The sequence below is a fragment of the Gallinula chloropus genome (assembly GCF_964237585.1).
Source record: "Gallinula chloropus genome assembly, chromosome: 2".
NCBI classification, from domain to species: domain Eukaryota; kingdom Metazoa; phylum Chordata; class Aves; order Gruiformes; family Rallidae; genus Gallinula; species Gallinula chloropus.
This window is the reverse complement of record NC_140086.1, coordinates 39,738,473-39,755,557: the sequence shown is the minus strand read 5'-3', so window position 1 is coordinate 39,755,557 and position 17,085 is coordinate 39,738,473. Positions and strand designations below refer to the sequence as shown.

At 44.9% G+C, this 17,085-nt stretch overlaps 1 protein-coding gene across 1 annotated transcript in view; it reads left to right on the top strand.

Annotated features, from left to right (window-relative positions):
- Positions 1-17,085, top strand: part of CLVS1 (clavesin 1) — a gene marked incomplete at its 3' end in the record, with an annotated part of 97,704 nt that overhangs the window by 66,388 nt on the left and 14,231 nt on the right. The window contains exons 3-4 of the mRNA XM_084279997.1: positions 14,315-14,425; positions 15,592-15,827. Of these exons, the coding sequence (XP_084136123.1) occupies positions 14,315-14,425; positions 15,592-15,827 (347 nt within the window). The remainder of the gene's footprint in view (positions 1-14,314; positions 14,426-15,591; positions 15,828-17,085) is intronic.

The window sequence follows — 17,085 nt, the reverse complement described above, 5'->3', positions numbered from 1 at the left end:
AACTGAAAAAAATATAGTACCTTAAGCAGTGAATTCAGGGGACAGGGAGGCATGGGTGGAGGGGGGAAGAAGGATAGAATAAAGTTTACTAAATTATTTGGTCTTAAATTTTTGGGAGGATGATACCAATAAGTAGTGGACAAACTTTCCCAGACAGACCCATAACAGAAGTAGGGAAGCAAGTTTTTAGTGTAACCTCTTCATTTGAAGTGTGTTATCAGGGGCCCTTATTTGATTATTTTTTGCAAAGAAGTGCTGTACATGAACACTACTGCATATATATATGATAAACAGGAGTCATTGCCAAAAGGAAAGGAAAAAACCCCCAAGAATCCCAGGTCAGGCATCTGCAGTGCATTCAGCAGTACGATTAACTTCTCACTAACACTTGCAGACAAAGGTTGGCTCTGTTTGCAATCTCCAATGTTTTCCAAATTGCTGGATTTCCAGCAGAAATTGTTTATTTCCTACCAGAAATAACCTAGCACTAGTGGAAAGCTGTCCAGTGAAGAGCATAAATTAACAGTCTTTCCTAAACTCTGATACCTTTCTGTGCCAGTTATAGGTTTCAGTAATAGGGAGGTTTTAATTAAATTGATGGATGTAAGTGGGATTAATATGCATTGCGGCACACGTGAACTGCTGCAGCAGTTAATAGGGAATGCAGCCTTTCTGATGGCTTCTGTTCTCCCAGCACGTTCCTGATAACAAGGAAAACCTTCATTCTTGGAACAACAGTTCAATGAAGGGAGTTAGTGATATAGATTTTCTTCTGGTCTAAAAAGATTATTTTCTTTTGTTTATTGCTGTCATTTATGCTCATGATACGGGTTTTGTGTCAGGGTATCGTAAATAAGCCTTACCTTCCTGCCCATAGGTCTATGATAAATTATATAGCATATTTTATATATGATTAAAGCTTCAGCTTTAAATGGAAACTGCAGCCTGAAGCCCTGAGTAACAAGAGGTCAGTCAGCAGTAAGTGTGGAACATGACTAAGTAAATTGCAGGGCGGGAACAGTCTGACAACTTCAGATGCCCGCATACCCACACACATAAAATACCAGATATTCATGGGATAATTAGGATTAGAAAGGATCTCCAAAAGTCATCTTGATCCCATTTATGGCTTAAAGCAGGGCAACCTTTGAATTTAGATCCAGCTTCGAGTTTAGATAAGGTTGCTCAGGGTCTTTTTCAGCTAAAATATGAACATCTCCATATATGGGGTATCTACAGCTTCTCCAGGAAGTGCATTCCTGTATTTGACTGCCCAAAATCAAACTTTTTCTTAATAAGTGGTTTGGCTTTCCACCACTACTCTCAATTACTTTGTCTTTTCACGCTGACCAAAGTTTGGCTGTCATCTCCTGGGTTCCCATTAATTAGTTGCAGGGAGAGTGAGGTACCCCCTTACCCTCATCTTCAGTGAGCTGAACAGACCCTGTTCTCTAAGCCCCTCCTCATACGCCATGTGCTCCAGGCCCTGGCTATCTCAGCAGCCCCCAATGGACTCAGACCAGAATATCAGCGTCTCCTGCAGTGAGGAGCCCAGAAATGGACACAGCACTCCAAACATGGTCTCACAGATGCTGAATGGAAGGAAAGGATCAAGTCCCTCACTTTCTGGTTATGCACTTGCTAATCACAGTCCAGGACACAGTTGACCATGTTTGCCACATGAAGACATTGCTGACTCACATTCAACTTGCCCACCCAGATGCCCAGGTCCTCTCCTGAGAAGCTGCTTTCTGGTTGCTCAGTGCTGGTGCTGTCCAGCTGTGTGGGATTATTCTAAGATAAAACACCTTGCATTTTGTTGACGTGGTTGCCAGCAAGTGACCTCTCCAACCTGTCAGGATCGCTCTGAATAGGGACTCTCTGCCTTAAGCTCCAGCATTTCAGCTGTGGTATGCTTCCTGGTACTATCAGCAAAGCTTCTGAGGGTTAGCTACTCCCTACCATCACCCAGGTCATTTCTAAAGATACTAAGCTGGCTCCAGTATCACCCTGAGAGAAAAAAATATTAGTAAATGACTACAGAGTAGACTTTTTACCTCTGATCCTGACACTCGTATCCCAGCAATCTGTTCAGTTTTTCAACTGCATTGTATTCCACCTCTCTCCAATTTGCTAGAGGAAAAGTATGGGCCACCATTCCTAAAGCCTTGCTAAATTCAAGGTAAATGATTTGCAAATGCTGTGATACCCGAGCAGGGAGTAATCATAAAATGCTTGGAGTTTAATAAGGAGGATATGCTGCTACGTGCCTTCAGGTAGAAAGAGTTCTTCATGGGAATCCTTCAAAGGAGAAGGTACAGAGTCACTGCCCTGTATCTACCTAGCAAATTTAATGACCTCCAGGGATACGACACAGCATACTCCCAGCTTCTGGGTGGAAAAAGCCTTATTCATTTAAGACTTTATGTAGCAGTGTTTAATGTGTGTCTTTAATTCAATATCAGAATCAAAAGGAAGAGGAGAATTTGTGTGTCACTTTAATATGAGGTAGGTGAGAAATGGGGTCACACCTTCCTGCCAGTTGTAGTTTTAGCAAATTCAGAGAAGTCTTGATTTTTTTTTTCTGCTCTTGGCCTTAGAAAAAAAAAGTCAGAACAAATTTTTGTGAGTAGAACAGCAGAACAGAGGAATCATTAACTTGCAGACTGATGCTGTGCTGCCTCAGATGCAATTAAGAATAACCATTTGGGGTAGGCAGTGCAAGCTCTACTAGGGCAGTAAATTCAACTCATAACTCTCGGACTCCTCTTGTTCAGGGACTGTTGTGAGAGCAGCTGATCATAGAGAAGAGGTCACAGGACTGAAAAAGTGTCCTGGAATTATTGCTGCAGTCTGCTATCCATGCTTGGTTGATGATAATGAAGAGGCTGGGAAGCTGCACTGATTAGTGCCCTGCTTTCCTTTCACCTGCACAGACAGCAAATATGATTTTCCTACCTCTCTCTTTTCAAGTTGTTTTGAAGTCAGAGTTAAGGTTGCAGTAAGCAAGGTAGCAAGGAATAACAAGTGTGAACTGAAGGACAGCTGTGTCGTGGAACTCTGCTGTTGCAGAGACCAGAAGCATGTATTTTGTGTAGCAAAAAGAACAAAGTGTACGCGACAGACTGATAAAAGCTCTGATTTGGAGTGATTATGTGACAAGCAGCACTGCCTGTCATCTGGCATTGCTTTAGGTTGTGAACACAGCACAAAAAACATTAAGATGCCAAAGCCATGCCCTTAGTAAAGAAGAAATCCCAGTATCAAAGTAAAGCTTCATGGTGCCCTGGCTCCACCGGTACCTCCAGGAGCAACACCTGCAGGGATAGAGCTCTGCCTTCCACCCACAGGTCAGGGCTGCAGCTGCTCTGCTGTGAGAATCTAGTTGATGAACTCTAAGGATTTTGACTGACTTTAAGGATTTTGCTTTTCTGAGGGTATCACTATGACAAGTCCAGCTTATGAAACGTCTCAACCTCCAAACCTCCTTGAATGAGTTCTGGGATATGCACACACAAAGCTGCAAATTCTCCCTGTAGCAATAAAACCCCATACACTAGGAGAACTTCCTGTGAAAGGTTGGATCTGTGCCCCAAAGGCTTTGAGCTTTAAATGTCCACTCTCCAGTAGTCATATAAATACTTTCGAAGTTCGGAAAACAATATTTTGACCTCCTGATGCTGGAGGGACATGCTGGAGGGAAGGGATACCATCCAGAGATGCCTTGACAGGCTTGAAAGGTGAGCACGTGTGAACCTCATGAAGTTCAACAGGGACAAGTGCAAGGTCCTGCACATTGACTGGTGCAATCCCAAGCACAACTGGGTGGAGAGTGGAATGAGAGCTGCCCTGAGGAGGTCTTGGGGGTGTTGATTGCTGTAAAGCTCAACATGACATGGCAATGTGCGCTTGCAGCGCAGAAAGCCAAATGGCTCCACAAAAAGAAGTATGGTCCAGGCAGATGATTCCACTCCTCTACTCTGCTCTTGTGAGACCCCACCTAGAATACTGCATCTAGCTCTGAGGCCCCTAGTACAGGAGAGACATAGAGCTATTGGAGTGAGTCCAGAAAAGGGGCCACAAGGATGATCAGCTGAAGCACCTCTCCTGTGAAGAAGGGCTGGGAGAGTTTGGCTTTCTCAGCCTGGAGATGAAAAGGCTACAGGGAAACCTTGTTGCAGCCTTCCAGTACCTGAAGGGGCTACAGAGAAGCTGGGGAGGGACTGCCTGCAAGGGCATGGAGTGACAGGACAAGGGGAAATGGGTTTAAACTAAAAGAAGGTAGATTTAGGTTAGACATTAGGAAGAAATTCTTCCTTGTGAGAGTGGTGGGGCCCTGGCACAGGCTGCCCAGAGAAGCTGTGGCTGCCCCTTCCTTGGCAGTGCTAAAGGCCAGGTTGGATGGGTCTTTGGGCAACCTGGTCTAATGGGGGTTGTCCCTGCCCATGTCAGGGGGGTTGGAACTAGACGAGCTTTGAGGCCCCTTCCAATCCAAACCAATCTTTGGTTCTGATTCTATGATTCTCTGCACTGCACAGTAAAATGCTCTTTATAGCTTGTTTTTTAAATGCGGGGTGTAGAAAATGTCATGAAACTTAAAATGCTGCCACTGTCAAAACAGTTTTCCTAAAAATATATTTTTCATGATGTGTCTTTGTATGTATCTTTACATCTTTCCACATGCATCTTTAGTAGTACTCATATTTTCTTTTTGTTCTCAAAACTTATTTCAAGGACATTCAATTACAGTTAGGTTTCTCATTACCCAGACATTATTTCAATATTAAAAAAATAAAATGATAGAGAGATCAGAAAAGGGCATACACAAAGAGATTATATTTTATTTTATTGCAGAGCTGACACATTGGTCTGCTTCTGTCAATTCAACCCTGTGACTGTGTGGGACTTTGCAATACACAAATAAAAAAAAATGAGTTTCCCTTCAGCATGGAGGGATAAGAAAGCCAAAGCAATCTCACTGATATACATGAACAAGGACAGAGGCTGAATCATGCAAATAATAAAAGATACATGTTTCTTCCCTAGGCTTCTATTGTTTTGAAGAATAAGAGGTTGTACATGAAGCAAAGGTACTGCTGCTGTCAGGTGCTTATTTAATGTGATGTGAGTTGCCTCTTATCGAATCCCTCTGGAGCTGGGTTTCCACCATTGCACAGGCATTTAGCATTTTGACTCCCTTTAAAACAAAGTAGGTCACAGGGCTTTCTCGCCCACCCACCCACCTACACACACACACAGAGTCCTGTACAAGGAGGAAAAAAAAAAATCTTTACCACGAGGGCAGTCTTCAGGGTATATTTGTCAAGGATGACAGAAACCATAAAAGTTGTTTTAAAAAGGGTTTGTGTGAGAGATAGTTAAATTTTAAAATGAGGATCCAATCTGAAACAAGTTAGGGTAAAAAACTAAATTCTTAGTGAAATAAGATGGGAATCTAGCTTCTGTTTAGCAGATAGTCTTAGGCAAATGGGTGCTAGAAGGCTGTCCTGGTTACAGGTGAGATAGGAGCTGGTATGGTACTTTCTAGTAGCTGGTATGGTTCTGTGTTTTGTATTTAGTATGAGAATAATGTTGATAACAAACTGATACTTTTAGCTGTTGCTAGGTAGTTGTTGTGTCTACACTAAGTCAAGGACTTCTCAGCTTCTCACACCTTGCCAGGTGCAGAAGAAGCTGGGAGAGCATATCCAGGACAGCCTACCCAGGCTGGCCAAAGGGATATTCCATACCATATAACGTCATGCTCCCTGTCTAACCGGTGAACTTAGCTGAGAGGGGAGGGCACTGCTCAGAAACAGACTGGGTATCAGGTGGTTTTATTTTCCTTTCTCATGTGGTGAGCAATTGCGTTATTGTTATTATCACTTCCTATGTTATCCTATCGAATTGTCTTTATCTCACCCCACAAGTTTTCCCTTTTTTGCTTTTTTGATTCTCTCCCCTGTCCCACTGTGGGGGTGAGTGACCAAATGGCTGTGTGGTGGTTTTAGCTGCCACCGCAGAGTCTATGACACCTTCAAAGAGCTGTAAGGAGAAGTCAACACAAAGGATTTTTCCTAACTTCTCGCTAAATGCAGAAAAATTTACTGGAAGGGAATAATCTCTGTCAAATAGTTTGTTTCAGTCAGTCAACAAGTGCCAATAATTGATTACTTTTCTGACCCGTGCTAGGTTATAATCTCATCACAATAATAGTTTATAATCTCCTTTACATGGCGCTCTCTATGCGAATGCACGTGCAAAAGCTTTAAGAAGATTCCAGGCTTTGTTCAAGCTGGGCTACAGCAGACTTCTGTTCAGCGCCAGATAGGTTGCCTAACACTATAAATAACAAAATCTCCTTTTCCCCCACCATCAGCTTTCAGTCACAACACAAGTGTAATGTGACCGTATGATTTCTGTGTAACACCCTTGGTGCTTGCATAGGCAAGATGGAAAACTTCACTGCAAAGTCAATAGGCCTCCTGAGAAGAAAGGCAAGTGCCACAAGACCTCTTTTTAATTGCTTTTCTTTGGCTGACTTTAACTAATGCTGTGGGCATTTGTCCTCACCATGACAGTTTGGCCCTCACTGCCCCTTCCCTCAGACGTGGGGCTGTTCTGGCAGAGAGTGGGTACGAAGAGACAGCGAGTGGTGATGTGAAGGAAATGTAGAAGAAATGTTTTACATACACGATGTGGATTCTCAGCATAAAAATGCATATCTAAAGAGGCAGCTTTTGTATGGGTATTTTTCTTTAAAAGCCCAGCATTGGGCAAGAAATAGGGTGCTGTGCTTTGTCCTTTTCAGGACCAGCTTTTTGTATGCACTTGACTCTCTCCTTTCAACATCCTTCAAATCCGAGTGGATTTGCTTCAGTGTCATCTTCTTCTCTGGCCCAACTCCTTCACTCCCTGTGCTTTTAATCGCAGTGTCCCACAAATCTATTGCCCTTCAGGATGGTGCAAGGCCTGTCTATGGAAATAGAAATCGCTAAGGAGAGAGAGGTTTAAATTAGGTCAGCTAAGGAAAATTGCAGATTTTGGTTACAGTGGTTAATAGCACTAATTAATTTTGTTTAGACCTTAAAAAAAAAATCCTTTAAGTTATTTCTTTCAAAAGGTGTGTATTAAAAATAGAACATTTTTCAGGTCAAGTTTTCCACGTCAAATTTTTTGACCCAGCATTCCTTGGGTGGATCCTTTGCCAGGTGCGAGGATAGCAGGGTGGTCTTTCCTTAATGATGTCATAATGCTGACCTTTACTTTCATTGCTGGTTGCACTTATCCTGCATGTGGTCATTGTGCTTCAGAAGGTCTGCATTAAAAACTGACTACAGGAAAAAGACAGTTCTTTATCAGACACCCAAAAGTGAAAGCAACCCACCAACGGCTCAAGTGGGAACAAACTGCATTTCTTTAAATCCCGGTCTAAGGGAAAAGATTGGAGTGATGGACACTTTCTTCTGATGATGATTTCAAGTGAGCAATCAAAGCTTGTAGGTCAGAGCCAGCTGGGGGCTTGGTATCCCAAGCAGGGAGAGCAAAGCATCACAGCCGACCTGTGGTCACATGCTTCAGCCAGCAGCACTTGCATTTCTCCAGCAAAGCTCCAGGCCAGGCTTACACCATGCACAGCACATTTTACAGTTTCTAATTAAGCCCTAAAATATTTTCAGCTGTGATGATCTTCCTGCTGCTTTTCCCTTCCCCCACAACTAATTTCAGACGTTCATGTTCAGCGAGGTACCAGGAATAGAAGCGACGGCTTGCAGTCACCCTCGCTTAAGAAAGTTGGATATAAAAGTGCTTCTGAGCTGCAGTTTACACCAAAAATCAGGACACTGGAGACAACTTAGCCTGGTTTGCTTGTGCTGGCTGCAAAGATCATAGCAAGTTCCTAAACTAACTTGGAGATATACCCCCCAGCTAATTTGTCCCTTTCCATGTTGCCACCTGTTCCCGTGAACCAATCTACCCCTCCTTAGCTTTGTGCATAACTTTCCCTCTTCCTGCTCCACCAGCAGCTCCCTGATCTGGCCTCATCTAACTTGACCTAATCAAGAGCAAACTGCTGCACCCCAGTCACACACATGCAAGGGCTACTTCCCAATCTGTGTGTCAGTGCTATTTGTATTATTACTATTTTTTAATCACTCTCTGAATTCCCCTTGTCTCTCTGTATCTCCTCAACCAGTTCCCTGAATGAACCTGCTCTTTGTCTATCAATATTTTTTTTTTTTTTTTTTTTTTTCCTGGAAGGAGCCTCAGTTTGTACCTTAAGTGTGTGAAACACTTTGAAAACAGGAGCACATGCCAGAGAGCAGCACTGGGGCATGGTGTCAATCCAGAGGTGTCATTCTTTCTGGGAAATTTCTTGTTCCAAAATAATTCTGAGCTGGTTCAGCAAAAGGTTTCTTGTAAGAAGGTAGTGAAGAAATTCCCCCTTTTGCCCCAAGGTTACAAGTTATTTTGTTAGACCAGATGATATGACAGCATGATTCTATCAGGACAAATCAAAGTTTACTGAGCAAATCTGTGTTCTATAACCTGATTTATTGGTGCCATCTGCCAACACCCATGAACAGATGCTCTGTAGGACCTCACTAATGTGCAGTAATGACTGGGAGAAACCCACCGCAAATGAGTGAATTTTAAAAGTTATCGGGTGTAGCAGGAGAAAGAACAAACATAATGAAAAATGTCTAGGAGAATGTATCCCAATGTTCATTTTTCAGTTCCATTTCCCTGACAGCAGTACTTCAGAGCGTACTCATCTACATATGTGGGTATGTGGTGCAAAAATAAACCAAGCACTCATATTTCCCTGTGATTTTCCTCCAGCCTTTTGCTACCACATGCTTCAGAGAAAAGGATGTGTTTTGGTGTGAGCAATTAGAGTCACACCTTACCCAGAATCAACGAGTGCTTCCCAATTGCAGGAATTTCTTTTCCAGTTGTATTCCAGCAGGTCAGCACTGCCATATTGCTAGCACTAATGTCTTTCTTTAAAATGTTTTCCCCCTACTCTGCAGCTCTTTCCAAGCTCTGCGTGCTCTGAGGGCATGCCAAGGTAGAAGCAAACGAGTTTGCAATCACTGCCACTGGCAACATTAATTTTGCATTCCCATCTCTTCAAAAGCACAGGGGACCACAAAGAGATAACGCGAAGATGAGCAACTTGTCCGGACGGAGATTTGGAACGTGCTTGGCCTCAGAGCAGTCACCACGGCAGGCGAGCGGGAGCAGCCCTGGCTCCCACAGCCCCAGGGACTGTTCAGAGAGGCGCGGGAGCAGCACAGGCCCTGGGTCCTTGTGGCCCTCGCCCCTGCCTCTGCCTCCCATTGCCTCATGCCCACAGGATTTCCCCAAACTAAGTATTGACCCCTTGGGAGCTGCATTAAAATTAGAAGCTGAAGCTGTAGCGATAGGGGGAACAATCTACCTTCTCTCCTAGCACGTGCTATAACACAACCTGCTCTGTCCGCACCAAGGGCTTAACATGGAATTCATTTAAATGCCCTCAGGAGCCTGGTTTTGGCTGACACAACCTATCCAATATCTGACAAAGTCGTAAAATCAGAGGACAATGACTTCTAACCACTGCCAGTGTTTCAGAGGTTGAATTTGGATCTGGAGCCAGAGAGCGGAAAGCCTCCTTCCTTTATTGCGCCAATCCATTAAAACCACATGCTCACGGAAACTCTCTGTGGAGAAACTATCACCAAACTATTAATAAAATCTTCCTGACTATTAATACGGTCTGTGGGAGTTTTAATCCACCATGGGGACAGATTATGTAAGTGCACAGAGAAGACGAGGCTGGTTTTACTCTCAATTTAAATGACCTTTTCATTTAAATAGTTTTGTTTATGATGAAAATCTTCCTGAATCTACAGGAAATTATTTTCTTTCAAAGGGGATTATATTTTGATTTGCAGTAAACTGGCAAGTATGGTCGAGATTAAAGTGCATTTAGATGGCAAGATATGTGTTTGCTTTTCTGATTGCAAAGGGTAGAATTATGAAAGCAGTTTAAAAACCTTGGTGTCCCAAAATTCAGGTGCCCTGTAACCCAGAAACATGTCATAACTTGGTCTTTGAGCTCAATTCATGTAGTTCAAAAAGATTAGCCCTCAGGTTGGATATATACCTAATTCTGGTACTCCACAGATACATATTGTTTGCTTTTCTGCCACAGTTCAGTGTGAGGAGATTCTGGGCGATCATCTTGATTTTCAGCTTTCAGGCAGTTCAGAACAACAACGCAGCAAAAGGTTTCTGATGCATACTCATGCCAAAAGAAATAGATGTCGTCAAAGCAAGAACAGGCAGAAATAGTGAAAAATTGTCTCTCATTCACCTCGTAGCTATTGCTCTCAAGCTATGTAGCGGAACACTATGTACTGAGGGTTTTCAGTCCCAGACTCCTTTCAGTTCAGAAATTTCCCTGCACAGGAGGTCTGAGCAGAGAAGAGAAACAGTGACCTCAGCAACGTTTTCCTCTTATCTCCAAGTTTGGAGACAGTTCTATCTGAAACGAAAGATGTATTGAGGCCTGTATCGGTTTTGAGGTGTCTGTAGCAGCTCCAGATGCTTTTTTAGGGATGATGTGGAGGGGAATAATTGGAAACAGTAAGAAAAATCCCAAAGACTAATCACTCAAAAGAAAAGTCCAATCTTTGGCATTAGCTTCTTTCAATCAACAGGAACAACTAAAACCCTGGGTTTGGACAATTTTGTCTCTCTAGGTTTACCTTTACAATTTGGGAAAGGTGCTGCTATTCCTTGGTTTACTTCACTTCAGGTCCCAGTGAAGAAGACCTGGTCTGACTCTGGAGTGAACTAGCTGCCCAAGCAGTATCTGGAGGTCTTTCACGGCTTCTTTCCCGCTGCTGCTGAGCAGCAAGATAGCTCCAACAGCACTGGGTTGGTTGGATGTATTTATTCACACTGCAGTTTCATCTCTAAGCAACATGCTAATACGTCCAGCCTGGCTCTCAGATAAAACAAGAGTGGCGCCCATAAAAAATTAGACCATTCCTGCCCTGCTATATTTTATTTATGCCATCATAATAAAATGTAAATATATATACTCAGGGTTGGGTATTTTTAACAAGGAATCAGGTTAAGAAAAGGCTCCATGATCCCAGGGTCCTTTTCACAGTAGGCTCCAAAAAATGTACCTCATTATAAAATACACCTTCCCAAGGAATCACAAGACATGAGAAATCAAAAGAGAATTCCTAAAAGCAAAAGCTCTCCAGCAGAAAATCAATTTCAGCTACTTTCACCTTGCCCCAGGGAAAGCAGCAGAGACACTAAGTGGGGTGTGGGAAAGGTCTCATACATCTTCCTGGAACTGCACAAGGCAGACCTCCAGACGGGAGCTTTTCTTTCCAAGACAGCTCTGCTCTAATTAGGGACTTCTGCAAAATTGGTATGTTGCAGTTCCAAACAGTGTCTGGATGATTCCCATATCAAATTTCTTTGGTTAAAAAAAAAGAAAAAAAAATTATGTCTTTGTCCTTGTTCTAATTGACAGCCTTACAAATGCAGGTGGACTGAGGGATGAAGGTCAAATTGAACTTACTATGCTTAATAGGGTAAGGAACAAAAATTAGCAGAAAGTTGCACGCAGAAAAATACTCTCTGGTTGGGTTTTGCTTTTTTTTCATTTTTTCCCTGGTTATCATCCTGCCTTTTCTAGGGTCTTTGTGCATTTTCGGGTGTACCTTCAGAATGAAAAGAAAGCAATTGCCTTTAAATAAAACTGCTATATGAGGGACTTTCCAGTAAGACTTAATCTACTGATGTACTAGGCAGAATGTAGTTTATGGACTTGAGAATCTATTTTGGGTGGACACAAAATTCATTTTATACATAGGAAAGTACATCGTTCTCTTCAGTTGATCTTTTCAAGGGGCAGTCTGCCAGTTTAAATCTCTGGCTGGTTCCTGTAATCATCAGCATTCAGACCTTTCTGGATAATGTGGTGCCATTAAAGCTGGTCAACAGGTTTTAAAAAAAAACACCAAATTCCCCCTTAGAAATGAAGTCTCACAATCACTCAGGATTGTGCTCAATGTCATTGGTGCGTCCTAATGAGAAGGCAAAACAAATTTTCTTTTTTGGGCCAGTATAAATCTCTGTGTTAAAATTATCCCATCTCTCATTTCTTTACTGTCCTTTGCTTAACACTCAACTGTACAACCTGGGATGTCTGAGCCCCAAAGTGTAAAGGAGTCCAGAACCTCTGCCATAGTGATACTGCTTGTGGGATGGCAGCTGCCTTGACAAATATAGAATTTTTATAAAAAGGCAAATATGGAACATTTATGGAACATTCTAATATTTGTTAATATCATTTATTTTTAGAATATTCATTGAAAAGTTTCAAATCTTCAAATTTCCATTCCCATGTGGGAGGAAAGCAACTGAATTAGTGAATTTTGCATGAGATGAGCATTTTTGCCTCTGATCTGCTTTAAAACCCAATTTTAGGTAGGTTTAAATACCACTCTGGGATTCACTTCACACTCCTGTTGGTCCATGTTTTTTCTAGGTGGGCTCAGATTCTCTACAGCTGTTTCTTAGCCAAACCCATTTGAAGTCACTGCAACCTGCAGCACTTGTTTTAGTCCAGCCTGTGCCCCTAAGCTGTAATGAGTATTCCAACAGCAATGGAAATGCAGTTGTGTTTGTAGTCAATGAACACCTCCACAGAATGTGTGTCGCCCTTAAAAAGCTCAGCTCATAGCTTTCTGGGATTTAAAATGGGATCATCTGTTATGTCACACTGCTTGGCCTCCTGTGTGCTGGCCTGACTACCTTCTCTAGTCTTTCACAGAGCACCCAGTATTGAGATTTGTTGTGATTTCAGATAAACTGATGTGTCCGAGGTGTGAGTGGTTTATGCTACTCTACTGCGAAAGAAAAGGGTATCACAGCCTGTGGCCACTCACAACCTTACCCAAGTATGGTTTAAGATGACTTTAAGGGCAGTCTATGGCCAGTGCTAAAGAGCATGGAGTCCTGCCAATCTGTCCTGGGTGGTAGGAGGTAGTAGGATGCCTACATAGTGCTAAATCTGGGAAACAATTCAACCCTGAAGCAGTGCAGAAGCTGTACTGAGCAGGTGTATAAGGGGATTTTCTATATCATCTCACAAATCCACCCCATATCCTCATGAGCTGTGCTCAATCTCTGATGCTCTGGAGGAAGGTGAGAGAAAGCCCCTGGATACGCCGTGCTAATTGTGGGGGGGGGGATGGGAGGGGGAATGAACCTGCCTGAGTCTGGAAGCTGATGCCCTGAAGGAAGAAACCTGATTATGCTCTGTCTTTATGTCAGGAGCTATAGGGGTTAGGAGCACAGGCAGGATGAGGACTGTTTCACCAGGATCTCCCTTCACGGGGGGGAGAGACAGGCACCTCTCCACTCTCTGGAAGCGTATTTGCACACAGGAGCAGCGGCCGTCCCGCTATTTATGCAATGTAAAATAACCCCAAGGCTCTTCCCAGGCTGACTGACATTTGTTAGACAGGAGTGTAGGTACAAAATACCCATCACAATATACAATAACCTTTAAAGACACGCCAGCAACCTCCTCTTTTATTAAGCGTGCCACACCGGCATCTCCCCGCCGGGACGCTACCTGCATGTTAATGCCGAGGGTGTTTGTGCACAGCCTGGCAGCCAGCGCTCGGCTCCGGCAGTTTCCATGGTGCCGTCATGGTGCGCTCTCCCTACACCTTCACTTATCAGCATTTCCCACCCATCCTCCTCCCCGTAATATGCTGCTCAGTCACCCCGAAAGGTCAGCCATTGTAATGATGATTTTAGCAGGGGGGGAGGCAGGGAGGCCGAAGGGTGAAAAGGTGAGCTGTGTGCAGCGATGTGCGTGGGAACCGGGGGGCTTGCCTCGCGCCGCACAATGGGAAAGGAGAAAGCTTCCCCTTGAGGGAGCGGCGCTCAGCAGCCCCATCCCACTTCCCATCCCGGCCAAGTCAGATGCCCTGATGGAGTTAAAAACATGTTCAGGCGAAGTGTCTGGAGAGCCTACTTTAAATCATCAGCAACTGAAGCGTTAGTGTGTGGAGGGGAGAAGGCACTGCGTCTGCTCACAGAAAAAACTGATGCAAATGTTTCCAGGCATCTTTCTTTTTCCATTTCCCTCCTGCCCCCCTCCCAGCAAGCCCAGTGTTCGTTTGCAGATGGGAAGAGGCAGACTTCTTCCTCTGACTTTCATCCTATTGACTGCCCAACTGAAGCACTGCATCTATTAACTGCCTTCTTTTCTTTCTTTCTGTAGGACAGCTTTCCTGCCCGTTTTGGAGGAGTCCATTTTGTCAACCAGCCCTGGTACATCCATGCCCTGTACACACTAATCAAACCCTTCCTCAAAGACAAGACAAGGAAAAGGGTAATTAGAAAGGGCTGAGGCGGGGTGGTGGTGGTGTATGGGTGAGGGGGATAGGAAGCTGCAGACCAAGTGTAGTTGAGTAGCTGACAGCTTTCTTTTCTTCCTTCTTTTTCTCCCTGCGTTTTTCATATGATCTCAGTGAATTGCTGATGTTATTAAAATTTGGTGTTTGCAGTAAGCTGGACTGAATCACTGATTCAGCCAGTGAACAAAAAGCTGTTATCACTAGCAAAGTGTAGTCACATTTTAATGGGACGTGCTCATAGATAGAGAGAACTGGCAGCGTAGAGGGATTATCAGGCCTGGCTGAAGTCACCTGCAGTGAGGGAAACTTCAGCTCAACTCTTTTTGTGGGAGTAAAATTTCCTATTTCATTCCTTCAGCAGGTTGACTGTTTTTACATGGTGGTAACTCACTGTTTCCACAAAAAATGCTGATGCCTGAAGGCTGTTGGCTCACACTGCAGAAGAGGCAGGTCTTCCCCACGGAAATCCATGTGAACTGTGCTCCCGCAGTCGTCTTAGCCATTTGTCCTCTGCAGTGTATCAAACCATCAGTGCATCATCCCTCAGGAGGCCCTGGAGCCCACCCTGGGGTGTGTCTGGCCAGGCAGGACAAGGGTAGAACCAGCCTGAAAGCAAAGAGGGATTAGAGAGACAAATGTCGCTGAAGCAGTGCAAAGTGGTGACACAGACCTGCACCCCTGGGAAGTCAGTCCTGGCATGCAGGGCTGCAGGGCTGTGTTACCCTCTCAAACGTTCAGGATCTTCTCTTCACATCTTACACTAAGCTCCACTACCTCCCTTTTCTTCTTCCCACTTTTCCTACAAGCCTCTATCCTCTTAGAGTAGCAACATTCAGTCACTATTCCTGACTTCAACTTTCCCTGATCTGGTACTTTTAAGAAAGTTGGAGTGTCATGGGCCAAAAATAAGCAAATCTGGGTTATCAGAAGTATTTATGGTGCTATCCTTCTTCAGCTGCACACTCCAAAGTGAATCCCCCACCTCCTGCCCACCCACACCGGCACTGAGCACTTCAGAAATTCCCACCTGAAACTGCAGTGTCAAAGAACGATGCTCCACGCTTCATTAATGCTGTTGTTATTGTACTTAACAAATTAAGGAATCGATGATGACTTTCAAATTTCTTTTGATTTGTTAAAGATCTTTCTTCATGGCAACAACCTGAACAGCCTTCACCAGCTAATACATCCTGAATGCCTGCCCTCTGAATTTGGGGGGACTCTTCCTCCATACGACATGGGGACATGGGCTCGAACATTACTTGGTCCCGACTACAGCGATGAAAATGAGTACACCCACACGTCCTACAATGCCATGCATGTGAAGCACGCGTCCTCCAACCTGGAGCGGGAGGCCTCTCCCAAACCCATGAAAAGGTTAGTACTGCCTTTGAAATCATCTCTCACTTGGCTCCCTGATCAGGTTTGGACTAAATCTAGCGGGAAAGGCTCACCAGGCTCGGGGAGAGGCTGTAATTTGGCAAACGCTGACAGTAAGGAGCACTTCACCCTGTGCTCATGGTGTGGTGGGAGAAAGGGAGCCTCTGTGTGGAACCGTAATTACTCTGCCTGATTACTGTGCTAGAAAACAAGGAGAAATTAATGAGCCCCTGCACCGAGCGTTACAAAAAAGTCTATGGGAGTGAGACACTCTTCTGTAGGCTGCAGCGCGGCCAGCAGCACCGCTTCAGTGCTGGTCCCTGTTGCTTCCCGCTGCCCCGGTGCTGCTGACCGCAGTTGTTACCGGTAAGGGTGCTGTTACCTCCTCGGAAATGCAGCCCGCGTACCGTGAGCACCACTGCCCTCTAAAGGGAACGTGGGTTCGTCTCCCCCCGCTGCTCCTGCTCTGCCTTCTCCCCCCCCAGCCCCGCTGAGGCAGCAGAGCTGCTCTTTTAAGATCTCCGACTCCAGATCTCAGTGGCCGCGCATCCTGCTCTGAGCGCTTTGCAGTCGCACCTCTCGAGAGCGGCCCCAGCAGAGACTGGAGTTGCACTGGTTGCGGGGATAGGGTGAGGAGGGTTGGATACCCGGCACAGGTCTGCAGGGGGTACAGCCGCCACCAGCGATGGCCGGGTGGCCTTCCCCGCAGGAGCGCAGCATCTGGACTTGCCTCACCCTCCGTGCCCCTCTCCACGCCACTGCTTGCCGTGCAGATCGCAGCCGTGCGCCAACTCGCTGCTGCCACTTGATGAGCGCGGTGCTCACAGACACGGCGTCACTCCCCGTGACAGGGAGCAGCCATCATTCTGTCACAGCAAAATCAGAGCTGACAACACAGACGAGCCATAATGTCATGCAATTAATTTTGAAAGACTTTCATCTTCGGAGGGGAAAAGAAACGCATTCTTGGTTCGCAGCTCCCTCCCAGGTCAGAGGGATGCCAGGCTGCTGCAGCTGCAAAGGGAAGAGTCGTGCTGGAAACACTCACACTTGTAAGTGACGTTAAGCGCTGAGAGTCCCACGACTCGCAGGACTATGAGACCCCAGGGCTACGACCCTTTGCAGGCTGCAGCCATGGCACGAAGAGAGGTGTCCGTCTGCACAGTCAGCAGTTCTCACTCCTGACTGACAGCCAAGACTCGGAGCCAGGGCGAGTTTCCAGAGCCTGTCCCAGAGAACTGACATCAAAACAGCT